General features: G+C 45.9%; 1 protein-coding gene across 11 annotated transcripts in view; it reads right to left on the bottom strand.

The window, feature by feature from the left end:
* trappc12 (trafficking protein particle complex subunit 12) overlaps positions 1-17477 on the bottom strand; it is a 124210-nt gene that overhangs the window by 18504 nt on the left and 88229 nt on the right. For 10 of the 11 annotated variants that reach the window (XM_072498680.1, XM_072498690.1, XM_072498679.1 and 7 more), the window contains 2 exons: positions 16411-16484; positions 1905-2003 (listed from right to left, as the gene is read on the bottom strand). In XM_072498680.1, the coding sequence (XP_072354781.1) occupies positions 1905-2003; positions 16411-16484 (173 nt within the window). The remainder of the gene's footprint in view (positions 1-1904; positions 2004-16410; positions 16485-17477) is intronic. The other variant, XM_072498686.1, reaches the window with a different exon arrangement.

Below are 17477 nucleotides of genomic sequence, written 5' to 3'. Positions count from 1 at the left end.
ATTTAAATTGGGCTCCCCGTCCATAGCTCAAAGCCAGCAGAAAGTCGAGCTCGATCCCATGGCACAGGCCCGGGTCATAAGAAGTGCAAATCTGTTTTTGAGATTTAATGCATGTTGACAGTAAGAACAGGGAGTAAGTAGTCTTTATTGCTTTCATATGCTTCATGAAGAACAGCTGAGGTTTGTAAATTATGTAGCAACATTAGTCAAGAATTTCTGGGCGATTTTCACCGTTGTAGTGAAGAACCTGTGGCACTGGGTTTGTATTACACCATCGAATTTCCAGGAAATCATGCTGTCGGAGTCAGGACACGTGCTACCCATAGTGAGGGGATCTGAGACTGGTATTAACTTCCTAATTATCATATGCAAGGAATCTAATGCTCGTTTAAAGACGTGACCAAGTTTAAAGACGTGACCAATATGGCATCAGGCATATTGTAGAAACCCATGGGGTTCAAGAAATAGTCTGATTTCACATCGAAGCAACAGGAAATTAAATTAAATGTTGACCATCTCAGTTTGGTTTAATCTGAAACAGGTGTAAATTATGACACGAATTACAGACTGTGCCATTTGAGGAAATTCTAAACCATTGTACTGAACATTGCTCAGATTGCCCAATTAAAAAATCTATTGTTAAATGAATTGACGGAAGGTCGAAAGCGCAAGCCTCAAGCTGACAAGCATCAAAGAGGGGATATGCAATGATACTTGGTACGTTTTGTTAACTGGCTTACTCTACTAATCGTTCACTAGTCAATCCCTGGTCTCTCTACCATCTCGGTACAGATGCTGCCCCACCTGCTGAGTGTTTTCAGCATTTTCTGCTTTTATTTCAGTGGAATAGATCGTGGGAGCTAGAAACAGGGGGAAAATATAGAGAGGGAAGTGTGGGCTGAAAGCTCAAATTCAAACAGAAAAAAAGACACTAGTGGGAGATAGAAATGGCTCCATGAAGAATATCAAGGCACGATCTTAGTTTTCTATTTCCTGCTCTGGCATTCTCCCCCTCCCTTCATCTTTTCAGTTCTCTCCTTCAACAATCTTCAACGTCTACCTCAAATACTAATTTTTGTTTAAATTGCACCACTTTTCCTCTCTTGTTCGGCTCCTTTTTTCTGCTAAGCTATCCGACAAAGAACTGAATGAAAATTTCTAAGTCCACCTAATCTACTATAGAGTAATGTTCTCTAACACTGCCCAAAATTCCTAGGCCACTGGCTCCAATTTGCCGTTCACAAACAGCTCACATCACATCGACCTCTGGCTCCAATTGTATCACTTCTGCCTGCGCATTCCACCTCTCCCGCTACTTGCCTCGTTTTCACTTCTCTCTGCTCTGCCCACAAGCCAGGATCAAAACAAATTTGTCTGTTGACAAAGGGTCCAGATGCAGTTTGGTTAAATTTAAATGCTTCTGTATTAAATTTATTGATTTGCTGCTGCCTGAATCTGATCAGTCAGTGGTGGCAAGTGCACTGTTAGTTTATTAATTCACTCATACCTACCCTTTGTAACCCATCAGTAACCTTACGTTGTCAGTGAGCTGTCATGCATTTTGCTTGTATTTTTGGCGTAAATGTGATTTTTCCTTCATCCTTCACAGTTCAAACCAAACAAAAGTTATAATTCAACTTCTCTAATTTGTTCCATTTGTGTTTTAACCTGAATGCTGTTTTACTGCCAGATTCTTTTCTCAACTGTTTCAGGATTTGCTGTCATATTCCGCTGTTTGGGAACATGACATAAAATGCTTCCAGAAGGTACAGCTCTTGACTCCCCCATCCAAGTCTCAGGAGGTCGACTTAGAATATTCATTAAATCAATGCTCAAATGATCATGATTAAAGGATAAAAAAAATTGGATGGTCTCCTGCTTGTGACCTCTTCCATTGTTCATACCTGCAAAAGTAGTCTTCCTATGCCACTTAGAAGCTGAGGCTCTTGTTCCGGTTGATATTGGATGACTGAGTGGTACATGTTAATTGCAAGAACGTAATCCTGATAAAGAGGAAGAAAATAATAAACAGCTTGCTCAGTTCTACATCATAAACATCAATCCTTTAGCGACTACACTGTCTTTCTGGAAACAAGAAATGGGACCTGTTTGAGTTTGCTCGAAGTCTGGCATGAATTGCTTGCGCACACGCAATATTAAAGTGTGACAAATAGCCATTTGTACAAGGTACCAGAGGGTTACCACAGAATCATGGCCGGCAGGACTGTGCACCTTCAGGAACATAGGTGAGAAAAGGAAAGGCAATTAGAAACAAGAGAGGAACAAACATGCAGATGTGAAGAAGAAATCAAAACAGCATAGATTTGAAAAGTTCGACGAGTGAATACGTTAAATGAAGCGCCCAGTTTTTAATATAGATAAACCAGAAGAGAAACGAAAAACAATGTAGCAACAAATGGTTCTGAAATTCACCTGGGGTGGCTGTCTTGGCCAATTCATTTCTGTTACTAACCTCTGTTACTGTTTTGTGCATTGAAGTTCTTTTAAGTATGGTAAATTCAGTAACATGATAGGTATCAGTGTTGCTCTTATTAGCAAATCTCACCAACAAAATGCAAAATTGAGCCTATTCCACATTTCCCTGCTTTTTCCTGGATTCCCATGGTTCTTAATTTAATTTAATCTCCCCAGGTGGGACCCTGTCAAAGATTTTCTGAAAGTAGTTCAAAGGAGTTCCTCCACCACAAAATTTGCAGCAATTTCAATGTAGTTAAGGAGGTTTGACCTTCTAAAACTGTGCTGGCTGAATCCATTGTCAAAGTACTCCTCACGTCTACTCCTTGTAATGGTTTATTATTTAACCTGCTAAACGGGATGTAGTGGTGTATTTCGCCACTTTAAGTGTTTGTTTGTTTCCAATTCTGCAGATCCTCTCCAACACTTACTGATTCTTTCATAACTATAGCCAAGATCGCAATTTATTTTGTTCTTCGTCAATCTCTTTCGCTCAGCAAGTACCCACGCAACAAAGATTTTTCAAAAAACTTTCCGTGTTTCTAAGAACAGTGAATCTTCTGCCTGGTTAAAAATGTAAAAAATATATTAACTAATTCTATTTTTCCTTAGTCTTATTCTACCATTTTTATCCATTAGCAATCTAAACTCATTCCTGATCACTCTTCCTATGTTGATACTCAAAATATTTTGTGCTGTTGGGCTGAATTTATGCTAGATCACAGGCCGTGTGCCGTCTAAGTAACTTACAAAAAAGGACATCAGGCTCATGGAAACGGTACAGTGAAGATTCACTGGAACGATCCAGGAATGAAAGATAATGAAAAAAAATAGTGAAAAATCTTTGCATGGATGAAGAAAGCTCAAGGGGAAATTGAATGGCAGCTTCTGTCAAAATCTTAAAGACGAGAAGCTACTCAAGAAAACACAGTGCAAGATTGTTTGCAACCTAAATTGGGTATGATCACCAGAAGAATGATACAGGAAGTCAAAGGTTATTATGTCCAAATGATATTAGAACACGGAATAATTGATGTGAATAGTTAGAGGCAGACGCTGCAGCATCGTTTGAAAAGGGAACTGGTCTAAGTATATGGGGAAAAAGGATATGGAAAAAAGACAGGGAAATTAGATTAAAGTATTCAGCTCCAATTCAAGATCTAGTACTCGTACTGGTACAGGCATGATAGGTCATTTCTCCCCCCCCCCCCCTTTCTGTGCTGAAATTCTACAATCCCTTGTTTTTGTAACCAGTTAAAATGGCTAACACCCGATTTAGAATGGCCAACCCAGATTTAAAATGGCGAACGGAAAAGGCTGATGGGAAGATCAGCCAACAGGACTAAAACAAGCAGCTGCAGGTAAAACTGTGTATTCGCCTCCAGGAAGGCCAGACAAGATCGATACCTGCAGCCACCAGCACAACAAAACACCAGCCATCTGAATATTAATGAGCAATCCCCGGGAACAATATGCAACATTTTAGACACAAAGCCAACCCAGACTTTTCGGCGCCATCAAGAGCCTACACAAAGGGAGGTGACCGATCACCCCAAGTCCGCCCATCGATCAAGGAATCGCTCTAGCATTGGAGAATATCGAACCAAGTGATTGGGACAAAGTCCAATCACTTGGAACCAGGTACAGGGTCCGCCCCGAAAGGCGGGAAGCCCCTGGGGACTATAAGTATAGAGTCCAAGTTCAAATCGACCCTTCTCCTCTCTGCCACCCTTCTGCAACCCCTACTGCTGACCATCTGCAACAGCCGTTCAAATCGTGTGTCTTACTTCAACGCTTGCTACGAGATAGGCGCTCCTAGCTATCGATCTGTACCAGCTTCGAATCCCGCAGGCTCAGAACCCAACGAAAGGCCATTCGTTTCCCTGACCTGGTGGGCCATTTCCAAGTTAAGTATTGGCCTGTTAGTTGTAGGAAGTAGCTTAGATGTAGAATTTATGCATGAGTATTGATTACTGTATATAATAAATGTGCGTTGATTTAACTCTTACTAAGCGGTGTGTTGGATTATAGATCATTACTCAGACTTGAACCACGTGGCGGTATCAGAAAGAAAATTTATTATAAAACGTTCAATTTTGCCTCAACTGAGCTTGTTCAGCAGCATGCCACAATTAATTTCTTATTCCACTGAAATTTATCTTCCTGTCGTTATATATCCTGTCCTGGTCCTCACTGACCCTGATTATTAGCTGATCTCAAATTTTTGTTTTGTTAAAATATTTTTATTCTCCTCCTCTTTCACATTTTCTCCCGCATTTACACCCATCAACAATAGTCAGCAACAGATATGTCAATCCCCATAACAGTAACGCCCCCATCCTCCCACCAACCCCCAAACATCAGCCCGCATGTTTACATAAACTAATGACAAAAAGGAATCAGGGATTACCCATTGTTACCCTTAATATACACAGCCCCCCTCACCCCCCCCCCAACTAATGTTCGATGTTATCCAGTTCTTGAAAGTGCATAATAAATAGTGCCCATGACTTGTAGAACCCCTCCGAGCTTCCACTCAGTTCGAACTTAACCTTCTCAAGGGTCAAGTATTCCAACAGGTCCCCCCGCCACGCCAGGGCACTGGGTGGAGAGGCTGCTCTCCATCCCAGCAGGATCCGCCTTCGGGCGATCAACGAGGCGAAGGCTATGATATCTGCCTCCGCACCCGACACCCCAAATATGGCCTCCCGGGGACCCGGGTCCATTTTCACACGCACCACCTTGGAAATTACCCTAAACTCCTCCTTCCAGTACTCCCCTAGCTTTGGACAGGACCAAAACATATGAACGTGATTAGCAACCCCCCCCCCCCCCCCCCCGGCAACGCTCACACACATCCTCTACTCCTTCAAAAAATCGGCTCATCCCCGCCCTCGTGAGGTACGCTCTATATACCACCTTCAGCTGTATCAGCCCCAACCTCGCACACTAGGTGGAGGCATTCACTCTCCGGAACACCTCACACCAGACCCCCTCCTCTATAACCTCTCACAGTTCTTCCTCCCACTTTGCTTTGATCCCTTCCAGTGGTGCCTTATCCTCTTCCAAAATAGCTCCGTACACCGCTGACACTGCTCCTTCTCCAGTCCCCTTGTCATCAGCACCTCCTCCAGCAATGTGGAGGCTGGTTCCTTTGGTAAGCTCTAGATCTCCTTCCTGGCAAAATCCTGAACCTGCATGTCTCCCTGCTCCAGCCCATACTTCGCTTCCAGCTCCCTCAATCCGGAAAACCGACCCCGAAGAAACAAATCTTTTAGCGTCTTAATCCCCCTCTCTTCCCATTTCGGAAAACTTCCATCCCACCTCCCTGGCTCAAATCTGTCGTTCCCCCGAATCGGCATTTCCCTTGATCCTGCCCCCAACCCGAAGTGTTGGCTAAACTGCCTCCAGATTTTCAATGAAGCTATTATTACCGGACTCCCTGAGTATTTCCCCGGAGCTATCGGGAGCAGCGCTGTTGCTAGTGCTTTCAGCCCCGACCCCCTGCACAAACTCTCCTCCATTGTGCCCCACTGGGAATCAATCCCTCTGACCCAGCTCCGCACCTTCTCCACATTCGCCGCCCAGTAGTAGTACAACAGGTTTGGGAGACCCAAACCCCCTGCCCGCCTTCCCCTCTGTAGCAGCACCTTTCTAACTCTGGCCACCTTCCCTCCCAATATGAACGAGGTAATCCTTCCCTCAATCTCCCTGAAAAAACTTTGGCAGGAAAATCGGTAGGCATTGAAAAATAAACAGAAATCGCGGCAACACATTCATTTTACCCGCCTGTACCCGACCCGCCAGTGATAGAGGAAGGCCATCCCACCTTGCCAGATCAGCTTTCACTCTCCCCACCAAACTAGTGATGTTGTACCTGCGACGCCTCCCCCACTCCTGGACAATCTGCACCCCTAGATACCTAAAGTGAGTCCATGACCTACGGAATGGCAGCCCCCCCCCGCCGAGACACCACAAAATACTCACTCTTGTCCAGGTTCAATTTGTACCCCGAGAAAGATCCAAATACCCGCAGTAGCTCCAATATTCTTCCTATCGACACACTCGGTTCCGACACATACAGCAGCAAGTTGTCGGCATATAAGGACACCCTATGCTCTATCCCCCCCCCCGCACTATTCCTTTCCATGCTCCCGAACTTCTCAATGCGATGGCCAACGGCTCAATCGCAAGTGCAAACAGCAGGGGGGACATAGGACATCCCTGTCTCGTCCCACGGTGGAGAGAAAAGTATCTCGAACTGATACAGTTTGTGCGGACACTCGCCTTCGGCTCCTTATATAATAAGCTGATCTCAAATTGAATCATCTTATAATTTATTATGCCCAGAGATTCTCCAGGGGTCACTGCTTAAAAATAAGGGGTCACTCGTTTAAGACAAAGATGAGAATTTTATTTCTCTCAAGAGGGTCGCGAGTCTCTGGAACTCTCTTCCTAATAAGGCAATGGAATATTTTAAAGGCAGAGTTCAGTAGATTCTTGATTAACAAGGGTGTGAGAGGTTTTCGGGATAGGGACAGGAATGTGGGGTTGAGGTTACAGTCAGATCAGCCATGATCTTATTTAAAAAAAAAAAAATTTCATTGAAAATTTTTGGTCAACCATCACAGTACATTGTGTATCCTTTACACAATAATATAACCGTATAAATAACAATGACCTGTTTTATAAACAAAGAATAAATAATATATAACAAAAACGAAAACTAAATGGCAACTGCCTTATCTCAGATAAACACTCTCCAAAAATATGATTTAACAGTCCAATATACAATTATTTATAGCAACGACCTATACATATTATACATATGTATTAACAACCCTGAGAGTCCTTCTGGTTCCTCCCCCCCTGGGCTGCTGCTGCTACCTTCTTCATTTCCATTCCCTCTATCTTTCTGTGAGGTATTCGACGAACGGTTGCCACCGCCTGGTGAACCCTTGAGCCGATCCCCTTAGGACGAACTTAATCCGTTCCAGCTTTATAAACCCTGCCATGTCATTTATCCAGGTCTCCACACCCGGGGGCTTGGCTTCCTTCCACATCAACAGTATCCTGCGCCGGGCTACTAGGGATGCAAAGGCCAAAACATCGGCCTCTCTCGCCTCCTGTACTCCCGGCTCTTGTGCAACCCCAAATATAGCCAACCCCCAGCTTGGTTCGACCTGGACCCCCACTACTTTCGAAAGCACCTTTGTCACCCCCACCCAGAACCCCTGTAGTGCCGGACATGACCAGAACATGTGGGTGTGATTCGCTGGGCTTCTCGAGCATCTCGCACACCTATCCTCTACCCCAAAAAATTTACTGAGCCGTGCTCCAGTCATATGCGCCCTGTGTAACACCTTAAATTGAATCAGGCTTAGCCTGGCACACGAGGACGATGAGTTTACCCTACTTAGGGCATCCGCCCACAGCCCCTCCTCAATCTCCCTCCCCAGCTCTTCTTCCCATTTCCCTTTCAGCTCATCTACCATAATCTCCCCCTCGTCCCTCATTTCCCTATATATATATCTGACACCTTACCGTCCCCCACCCATGTCTTTGAGATCACTCTGTCCTGCACCTCATTCGTCGGGAGCTGCGGGAATTCCCTCACCTGTTGCCTCGCAAAAGCCCTCAGTTGCATATACCGGAATGCATTCCCTTGGGGCAACCCATATTTCTCGGTCAGCGCTCCCAGACTTGCGAACTTCCCATCCACAAACAGATCTTTCAGTTGCGTTACTCCTGCTCTTTGCCATATTCCAAATCCCCCATCCATTCTCCCCGGGGCAAACCTATGGTTATTTCTTATCGGGGACCCCACCAAGGCTCCCGTCTTTCCCCTATGCCGTCTCCACTGTCCCCAAATTTTCAAAGTCGCCACCACCACCGGGCTTGTGGTGTATTTCTTCGGTGAGAACGGCAATGGGGCCGTCACCATAGCTTGTAGGCTAGTCCCCCTACAGGACGCCCTCTCCAATCTCTTCCACGCCGCTCCCTCCTCTTCTCCCATCCACTTACTCACCACTGAGATATTGGCGGCCCAGTAGTACTCACTTAGGCTCAGTAGTGCCAGCCCCCCCCTATCCCTACTACGCTGTAAGAATCCCTTCCTCACTCTCGGGGTCTTCCCGGCCCACACAAAACTCATGATACTCTTTTCGATCCTTTTGAAAAAAGCCTTCGTGATCACCACCGGGAGGCACTGAAACACAAAGAGAAATCTCGGGAGGACTACCATTTTAACCGCCTGCACCCTCCCTGCCAGTGACAGGGATACCATGTCCCATCTCTTGAAGTCCTCCTCCATTTGTTCCACCAATCGCGTTAAATTTAACCTATGCAATGTACCCCAATTCTTGGCTATCTGGATCCCCAAGTAACGAAAGTCCCTTGTTACCTTCCTCAGCGCAAAGTCCTCTATTTCTCTGCTCTGCTCCCCTGGATGCACCACAAACAACTCACTTTTCCCCATGTTCAGTTTATATCCTGAGAATTCTCCAAACTCCCGAAGTGTCCGCATTATCTCTGGCATCCCCTCCGCCGGGTCCGCTACATATAACAACAAATCATCCGCACACAGAGATACCCGGTGTTCTTCTCCTCCTCTAAGTACTCCCCTCCACTTCTTGGAACCCCTCAATGCTATTGCCAGGGGCTCAATCACCAGTGCAAACAATAATGGGGACAGAGGGCATCCCTGCCTTGTCCCTCTATGGAGCCGAAAGTATGCAGATCCCCGTCCATTCGTGACCACACTCGCCACTGGGGCCCTATACAACAGCTGCACCCATCCAACATATTCATCTCCAAAACCAAATCTCCTCAGCACCTCCCACAGATAATCCCACTCTACTCTATCAAATGCTTTCTCGGCATCCATCGCCACCAATATCTCCGCTTCCCCCTCTGGTGGGGGCATCATCATTACCCCTAGCAGCCTCCGTATATTCGTATTCAGCTGTCTCCCCTTCACAAACCCAGTTTGGTCCTCATGGACCACCCTCGGGACACAATCCTCTATCCTCATTGCCATTACCTTGGCCAGAATCTTAGCGTCTACATTTAGGAGGGAAATAGGTCTATAGGACCCGCATTGCAGCGGGTCCTTTTCCTTCTTTAGGAGAAGCGATATCGTTGCCTCAGACATAGTCGGGGGCAGCTGTCCCCGTTCCTTTGCCTCATTAAAGGTCCTCATCAGTAGCGGGGCGAGCAAGTCCACATATTTCCTGTAAAATTCAACTGGGAATCCATCCGGTCCCGGAGCCTTCCCCGCCTACATGCTCCTAATTCCTTTCACTACTTCCTCTATTTCAATCTGTGCTCCCAGTCCCACCCTTTCCTGCTCCTCCACCTTGGGAAATTCCAGCCGGTCCAGAAAGCCCATCATTCTCTCCCTCCCATCCGGGGGTTGAGCTTCGTATAATTTTTTATAAAATGCCTTGAACATTCCATTCACTCTCTCCGCTCCCCGCTCCATCTCTCCTTCCTCATCCCTCACTCCCCCTATTTCCCTCGCTGCTCCCCTTTTCCTCAATTGGTGGGCCAGCAACCTGCTCGCCTTCTCCCCATATTCGTACTGTACACCCTGTGCCTTCCTCCACTGTGCCTCTGCAGTACCCGTTGTCAGCAGGTCAAATTCTACGTGTAGCCTTTGCCTTTCCCTGTACAATCCCTCCTCCGGTGCCTCCGTATATTGCCTGTCCACCCTCAGAAGTTCTTGCAGCAACCGCTCCCGTTCCCTACTCTCCTGCTTTCCTTTATGTGCCCTTATTGATATCAGCTCCCCTCTAACCACTGCCTTCAGCGCCTCCCAGACCACTCCCACCTGGACCTCCCCATTATCATTGAGTTCCAAGTACTTTTCAATGCACCCCTCACCCTTAGACACACCCCCTCATCTGCCATTAGTCCCATGTCCATTCTCCAGGGTGGGCGCCCTTCTGTTTCCTCCCCTATCTCCAAGTCCACCCAATGTGGAGCGTGATCCGAAATGGCTATAGCCGTATACTCCGTTCCCCTCACCTTCGGGATCAACGCCCTTCCCAAAACAAAAAAGTCTATTCGCGAATAGACTTTGTGGACATAGGAGAAAAACGAAAACTCCTTACTCCTAGGTCTGCTAAATCTCCACGGGTCTACTCCTCCCATCTGCTCCATAAAATCTTTAAGCACCTTGGCTGCTACCGGCCTCCTTCCAGTCCTGGACCTCGACCTGTCCAGCCCTGGTTCCAACACCGTATTGAAATCTCCCCCCATTACCAACTTTCCCACCTCTAGGTCCGGGATGCGTCCTAGCATATGCCTCATAAAATTGGCATCATCCCAGTTCGGGGCATATAAGTTTACCAAAACCACCGTCTCCCCCTGTAGTTTGCCACTCACCATCACGTATCTGCCCCCGCTATCCGCCACTATAGTCTTTGCCTCAAACATTACCCGCTTCCCCACTAATATAGCCACCCCCCTGTTTTTCGCATCTAGCCCCGAATGGAACACCTGCCCCACCCAACCTTTGCGTAGTCTCACCTGGTCTATCAGTTTCAAGTGCGTTTCCTGTAACATAACCACGTCTGCCTTAAGTTTCTTAAGGTGTGCGAGTACCCGTGCCCTCTTTATCGGCCCGTTCAGCCCTCACGTTCCACGTGATCAGCCGGGTTGGGGGGCTTTTTACCCCCCCCCCCCCCCTTGTCGATTAGCCATCCCCTTTTTCCAGCTCCTCACCCGGTTCCCACGCAGCTGTGTCCCCCCCCTAGGCGGTGCCCCCCCGCCCATCCCACCCCATACCAGCTCCCCCCTCTCCCCAGCAGCAGCAGCCCAATAGTTTCCCCCCTCCCACCCCCCCCCCCGCTAGATCCCCCACTAGCGTAGTTACACCCCCCCATGTTGCTCCCAGAAGTCAGCAAACTCTGGCTGACCTCGGCTTCCCCCCGTGACCTCGGCTCGCACCGTGCGACGCCCCCTCCTTCCTGCTTCCCTATTCCCGCCATGATCATCATAGCGCGGGAACCGAGCCCGCGTTTCCCCCTTGGCCCCGCCCCCAATGGTCAACGCCCCATCTCCTCCACCTCCTTTCCTCCCCCCACCACCTCCTGTGGAAGAGAGAAAAGTTACCACATCGCAGGATTAATAACATAAAACTCCTCTTTCCCCCCTTTTTACCCCCCTCTTCGCCCCCCCATACTCGCCCCACCACTTTGTTTCAAACGTTCTTTTTTTTTTAATAACCCGCTCATTCCAATTTTTCTTCCACGATAAAAGTCCACGCCTCATCCGCCGTCTCAAAGTAGCGGTGCCTCCCTTGATATGTGACCCACAGTCTTGCCGGTTGCAGCATTCCGAATTTTATCTTCTTTTTGTGAAGCACCGCCTTGGCCCGATTAAAGCTCGCCCTCCTTCTCGCCACCTCCGCACTCCAGTCTTGGTATACGCGGATCACCGCGTTCTCCCACTTACTGCTCCGAGTTTTCTTTGCCCATCTAAGGACCATCTCTTTGTCCTTAAAACGGAGGAATCTCACCACTATGGCTCTAGGAATTTCTCCTGCTCTCGGTCCTCGCGCCATCACTCGGTATGCTCCCTCCACCTCCAGCGGACCCACCGGGGCCTCCGCTCCCATTAACGAGTGCAGCATCGTGCTCACATATGCCCCGACGTCCGCTCCCTCCGCACCTTCAGGAAGACCAAGAATCCTTAGGTTGTTCCTCCTCGCGTTGTTCTCCAGCGCCTCCAGCCTTTCCACACATCGTTTATGGTGTGCCTCGTGCATCTCCGTCTTCACCACCAGGCCCTGTATGTCGTCCTCGTTCTTGGCAGCCTTTGCCTTCACGACCCGAAGCTCTCGCTCCTGGGTCTTTTGCTCCTCCTTTAGCCCTTCGATCGCCTGTAATATCGGGGCCAACAGCTCCTTCTTCATTTCCTTTTTGAGTTCTTCCACGCAGTGTTTCAAAAACTCGTGTTGTTCAGGGCCCCATATTAAACTGCCACCTTCCGACGCCATCTTGGTTTTTGCTTGCCTTCCTTGCCGCTGCTCTAAAGGATCCACCTCAATCCGGCCACCTTCCTCTCCTTTTTTCATCCGTATCCAGGGGGGATTCCCTTCTGGTTCACCGCACAGTACTTTTAGCCGTTAAAATTGCCGTTGGGGCTCTTATTAAGAGCCCAAAAGTCCGTTCCACCGGGAGCTGCCGAAACGTGCGACTCAGCTGGTCATCGCCGCACCCGGAAGTCCCAGCCATGATCTTATTGAATGGTGGGGCAGGTTTGAAGGGCTGAGTGGCCTACTCTTCCTCGTAATTCACATGTTCATGTCCTAGAGTATCGATTGTTTGTGATCAATGTTCCCTCAATGCTCCGCTGCAATCGGGTATGCGCTGCGCAGGAAAGAAACAAGCTGTACCCAGCCATCTTTAAGGTAGCTCCAGTAAACTCCTAATTTTGACTGTACTGCTTGAACTCACCTATACCCATCTTATCTGATCATATAACCTGATCATTAATGGGATAAGATGTGAAAATAATGCATAAATTACAAATGTAATCAACAATAAACTAAATATAGCATTTTTCACACCAGGTCATAACTAACGCAGTATTTCAAAAATATGGTCACTGCTGTAATGCAGGGAAACATGGCAGCCAATTCGCACACGGAAAGTTTACACAAACAACAATGAGAAAATCCAGGTAATTTCAGTTAGGTGATAAATATTGGCCAGGAGATGGGGGAAGGATGCTTCGGTTTCAAAACTAAGTGTTCCCGCCAGCGGAGAATCGGGACTGTTTCCCGCTGGCATCAGGAGCGTCGCCAAGGTGGGATTCTCATACCTTTACTGTGCTAAAGGAAGGACATTCTCACCCCACTATTGTGGGAAAACATGTAACTCCCGCCACCATGCATGGACACGGGTGACACCCCCCCCACATACATCGCACCATCAGCCCTTCCCCTTCATTCACCCCCACCTCTGCATTGCCAGCAGTGCACTGCCGCTGGCGTCATGAACTGACGCCTTGGACTGGCTTAGTGCGCTGGACCCCGAGAGGGGGGTGGGGGGTTGTTAATGTGGTTAGCACATTGTTCATGTCCATCTCTGACATTGCCAGGTTGCAGCGGGTGGGTGCCCAAACGTTCCTGGGGGTTGGATGGGCTTGAGCTATTGGTTAGGAGGTGACCCTGGAACCCTCTCCCGTTATGGGGCTCTAGTGTCTGGACTGCCCCATCCAGCCCTGGGCATCCTGAAGAACACTCTTGGCATGATGATCTCAGGCAGTCCTCTGCTCGAAATTATCACCCTTGGCTGACCTGTTTAAACTTTAAAGTGGCCTTTTCATTCTGAACTGCTTTGCCTGAAAGCTGATGAGGTCAACAGTTCACTGAAGATTCAAGCCAGGAACATTTTCACTTTCCTCACACCTGCTCCCTCAGCCCAATGCTTTTAAAATTGCTGTTTTTTGAAGTGTCAGAGCCTTCCAGGAAAGCCCACAACACTTGAAAAGATTTGAAATCCCCAGAGATCCTTCGAAATGTTTTGCATTCATTCAACTTCAGTGTAGTAATTTTAACTAGCCTTTTATTGGTTTAAACACAGCAAGCTTATTTATTTATCTTTCCCATCAAGGTCAACAAAATAGGCGCTCTTTTCACTTGAACCTACAAAACAAGTTTTGGTAAGCTGTTCAAAATAGGGACACAAATTTTCCTCTCTTATCCACAACTGGAGGACATCTGTGACAACACTACCTATCCTAACCAAGATAGGTTAACACCACAAATTAAGCCTGCAGCCTTCCTACTGATTATTGTTCAGCTACTTGCATCACAATCTGAACCATTAGGAGGACTGAAATAAGTCCTCTTCACATTGTGTTACAACCTCTTTTCAGATATGAAGTTTGCTTCAGCGAGAAACATTTAATATGTCTATGAACAAAGCTACATAAATGTAATGAATAATATGCATATGATGATATTGGTCACCGACAGGGTCCAGAAACTGGTTCCAACTTAGAGGAAATCTATACTTATTAGTTTATCAAGTCACAGCAAGTCCTAAAACTGCTGCTTCTCATCCTCCCAACATGCTTAATATTTTCAGCATGACTGATCTCTACCTGTGCTGAAATAACTGACCTACAAATGGGGTGGTGCAGTTTCATGGGGAAAGTGCAGGTGTGAATCATCCACTCACTGATCACTCTATTGCGACTGCTAGTCGAAAGTATGCGTTGATACCCAGTCAAAATTAGGCCAGAGCAGATGCTGCTGTTGAATAGGGAATGAACACTGACTGTTTTGATTAACACAGGAATGGCTACTCAAGGAAGAATCTAGAGGGCAGCTCGCACCCGTAGAAATGTTCCTCATTATCAGAAGAGATGAGTGCACAAAAATGATAAATGAGGCAGTACCAGGATTCTGCTTCAAAATTAGCCATGGCACATAAACTGGTTCAAAATAGTGTAAAAGAAATCTGAGTGATTAATGGGATTTATTGAACAGTCAAAGCTATTCACATATCGCTGCGCTAATAGGAATAATTCCATTCCATTCACACTGTGTTGAAACATAAAAAGGTTTTAATGCATTTCCATGCAGAGGCGTGATTAAAGCTAATTGTGGGGTTTAACCAATTAATGCCATTAGAGGGCATTTTAACATTTTTGAATTGTTTCAAATTAAATCATTTGGAATGAAATTCAAGATTTTTGGATGCGAAGTGAATTAGGATTTAAAAATGGTCCAATTGATAGTGATGATTGTAATACTATAAAACAGCAGAGGGCGATGTTCTGCATCATAATAAATTGACATATAAATTTCTACTGATTTTCCACACAGATTACCACAGCTGGTGCCCTGGCACACATTTGCAGCATTTCTAATAGGAAAATCTGACATCTGGCAAAGAGGTGTTTTAGATAACTTACCCTTTTGACCCATTAATTGGACTGGCTGGGATCTCAGATTCCATTCCTAAAATTTCAAACTCTGTTGCTGTGGTAAATGAGAGTGATTTCAGTTCCCTTGTCAGGGGAGTTAGTTCCCTTTTCTAATTAGAACCGTTTGCTTCTCTGCCTTCAATTCTTGCTGTCTGGTTATTTTAAGTTCTAAAGAGTAACTCACAAACATCCATATCCAAGTTAAGAAGAAGAATTTTAAGGGCTGCACGATGGCGCAGTGGTTAGCACTGCTGCCTACGGCGGAGGATCCAGGTTCGATCCTGGCCCCTGGTCACTGTCCGAGTGGAGTTTGCACATTCTCCCCGTGTCCGCGTGGGTCTCACCCCTACAACCCAGAAAGATGTGCAGGGTAGGTGAATTGGCCACGTTAAATTGCCCCATAATTGGTAAAAAAGAATTGTGTACTCTATATTTATTAAAAAAAAGAATTTTATGAGACTGAGACATAAATCAAGGAGTTGAAATATCTTAATTGGCTTGGTAAAATTAAAAAGTTCAATCAAGGTTTTAGAAGTTGCCTGAACTGCAAGAGTGTGGGTTGTCCTTAGAGTTTCCACCTTCCCAATATTTGATTTATTTTGCAAATATTTGTTGAAAGAATTGTAATGATCAACTAACAAGTATGCATCCATGCAAACAAGGTAATTTTCACACTGACACTCATTTATTTGTCTTTGAGCAGTTGTGTGTACTTGTTCGTTGGTAAATGCTTTGTTAGAAAAAATAAATACATCTTTCTGGATCTGGAATTTTTTGCTTTTAGACCAAGTTACATATGTCTGCAAACAAGTTATGCATAACAACAGAGATCTTGATATGGTTTAAATCAATTGCACTCCCCACCCCCAATTTCTTCTATCTCCTACATTACACATTGAAAGAAATTGATTAAACTGCTGCACCGTCCACAGTAGTGCTCAGATTATAAACTATATACGGTAATTCTGCAGCTCACAACCGCCCACGTACCTTCATCATCAGCAGGCAGTTTGCCATGGAGTACATCACACGCCCCAGACGTGACCTCCACAACTGCATAGAAGCTGCAAGACACAGGAGCATCTCATGAAGATACGGTGCACAAATAATTGCTTTTTGTTACTGGCTTCATTGTTTCAACTACCCCATTGCCTCATCCTATGAATTACATTAATTTACAAATATTTTATTACTACTTCCAAGGAAAATAATTGTCCATGGTCTTTCTGCTGCAAAATAACAATAGGTCTGCAGACAGATTTAAAGAAGATAATGTTTGCACTTGGTCATGCAGCATTTTGCAGCCTACATAAAATTTTCTTTAAAAAACTGGTTACTGTCAGGATATCCGTGACGCCAAAAGAATATAAGCGATTGTAATTCTGATATTGCTCTACCATAAGTAATTTTATGAAAATCATGCAAGTTTATTAAAAAAATCTCTTGTCAATGTACTATACTATGAAAGCAAAGTAGAAATAAGCAACATAAATCTCTACCAGACCAATATGCAGCACCAATTCGGTCACACTGTTAACAATAACATGAGTGGCCCTGATGAATAATTAAACTTTCACAGCTTACCTATACCACACTAATATAATTGTAGCCTCAAGGATAGCTGCTGCATTGCATTACCTGCAATAATACAACTTGCTGTGTACAAGGCTTCTATTTATATATTGAACCATAAAACCCTGAATTCCCCTTCTTCATTCTCCTCTTCTTTTCTGAATTTTTTCCCTAGTGATCTTCGAGCAGCATTGATTCATATTAATGAAGCTAAGTGGCCATTCTTCTTGTGGGAGCAAGAGACAGCAAGCATTAAGGGGCTATTCAAACATGCGGCCATCGCAATCAGAGCTAATATATCCTTCTCACCGATATTCAACCTAATTTTTTTCAGCTGAAAGTGTCGACTCCTTACTGGGTACCTGTCATCCTACGGTACCTCACCCAAGTGATAACTACTGATGCAGTAGCCCTGAGTGCAAGTGCCAATGGAGTTTTTGGTTTGTGAGGACGATCACAAGTCACATCCAAACACATCCTTTCCC

This window comes from Scyliorhinus torazame, chromosome 4, assembly GCF_047496885.1.
Source record: "Scyliorhinus torazame isolate Kashiwa2021f chromosome 4, sScyTor2.1, whole genome shotgun sequence".
Classification (NCBI taxonomy): domain Eukaryota; kingdom Metazoa; phylum Chordata; class Chondrichthyes; order Carcharhiniformes; family Scyliorhinidae; genus Scyliorhinus; species Scyliorhinus torazame.
The sequence above is the reverse complement of the archived record's forward strand: the minus strand, read 5'-3'. Positions and strand labels throughout refer to the sequence as shown.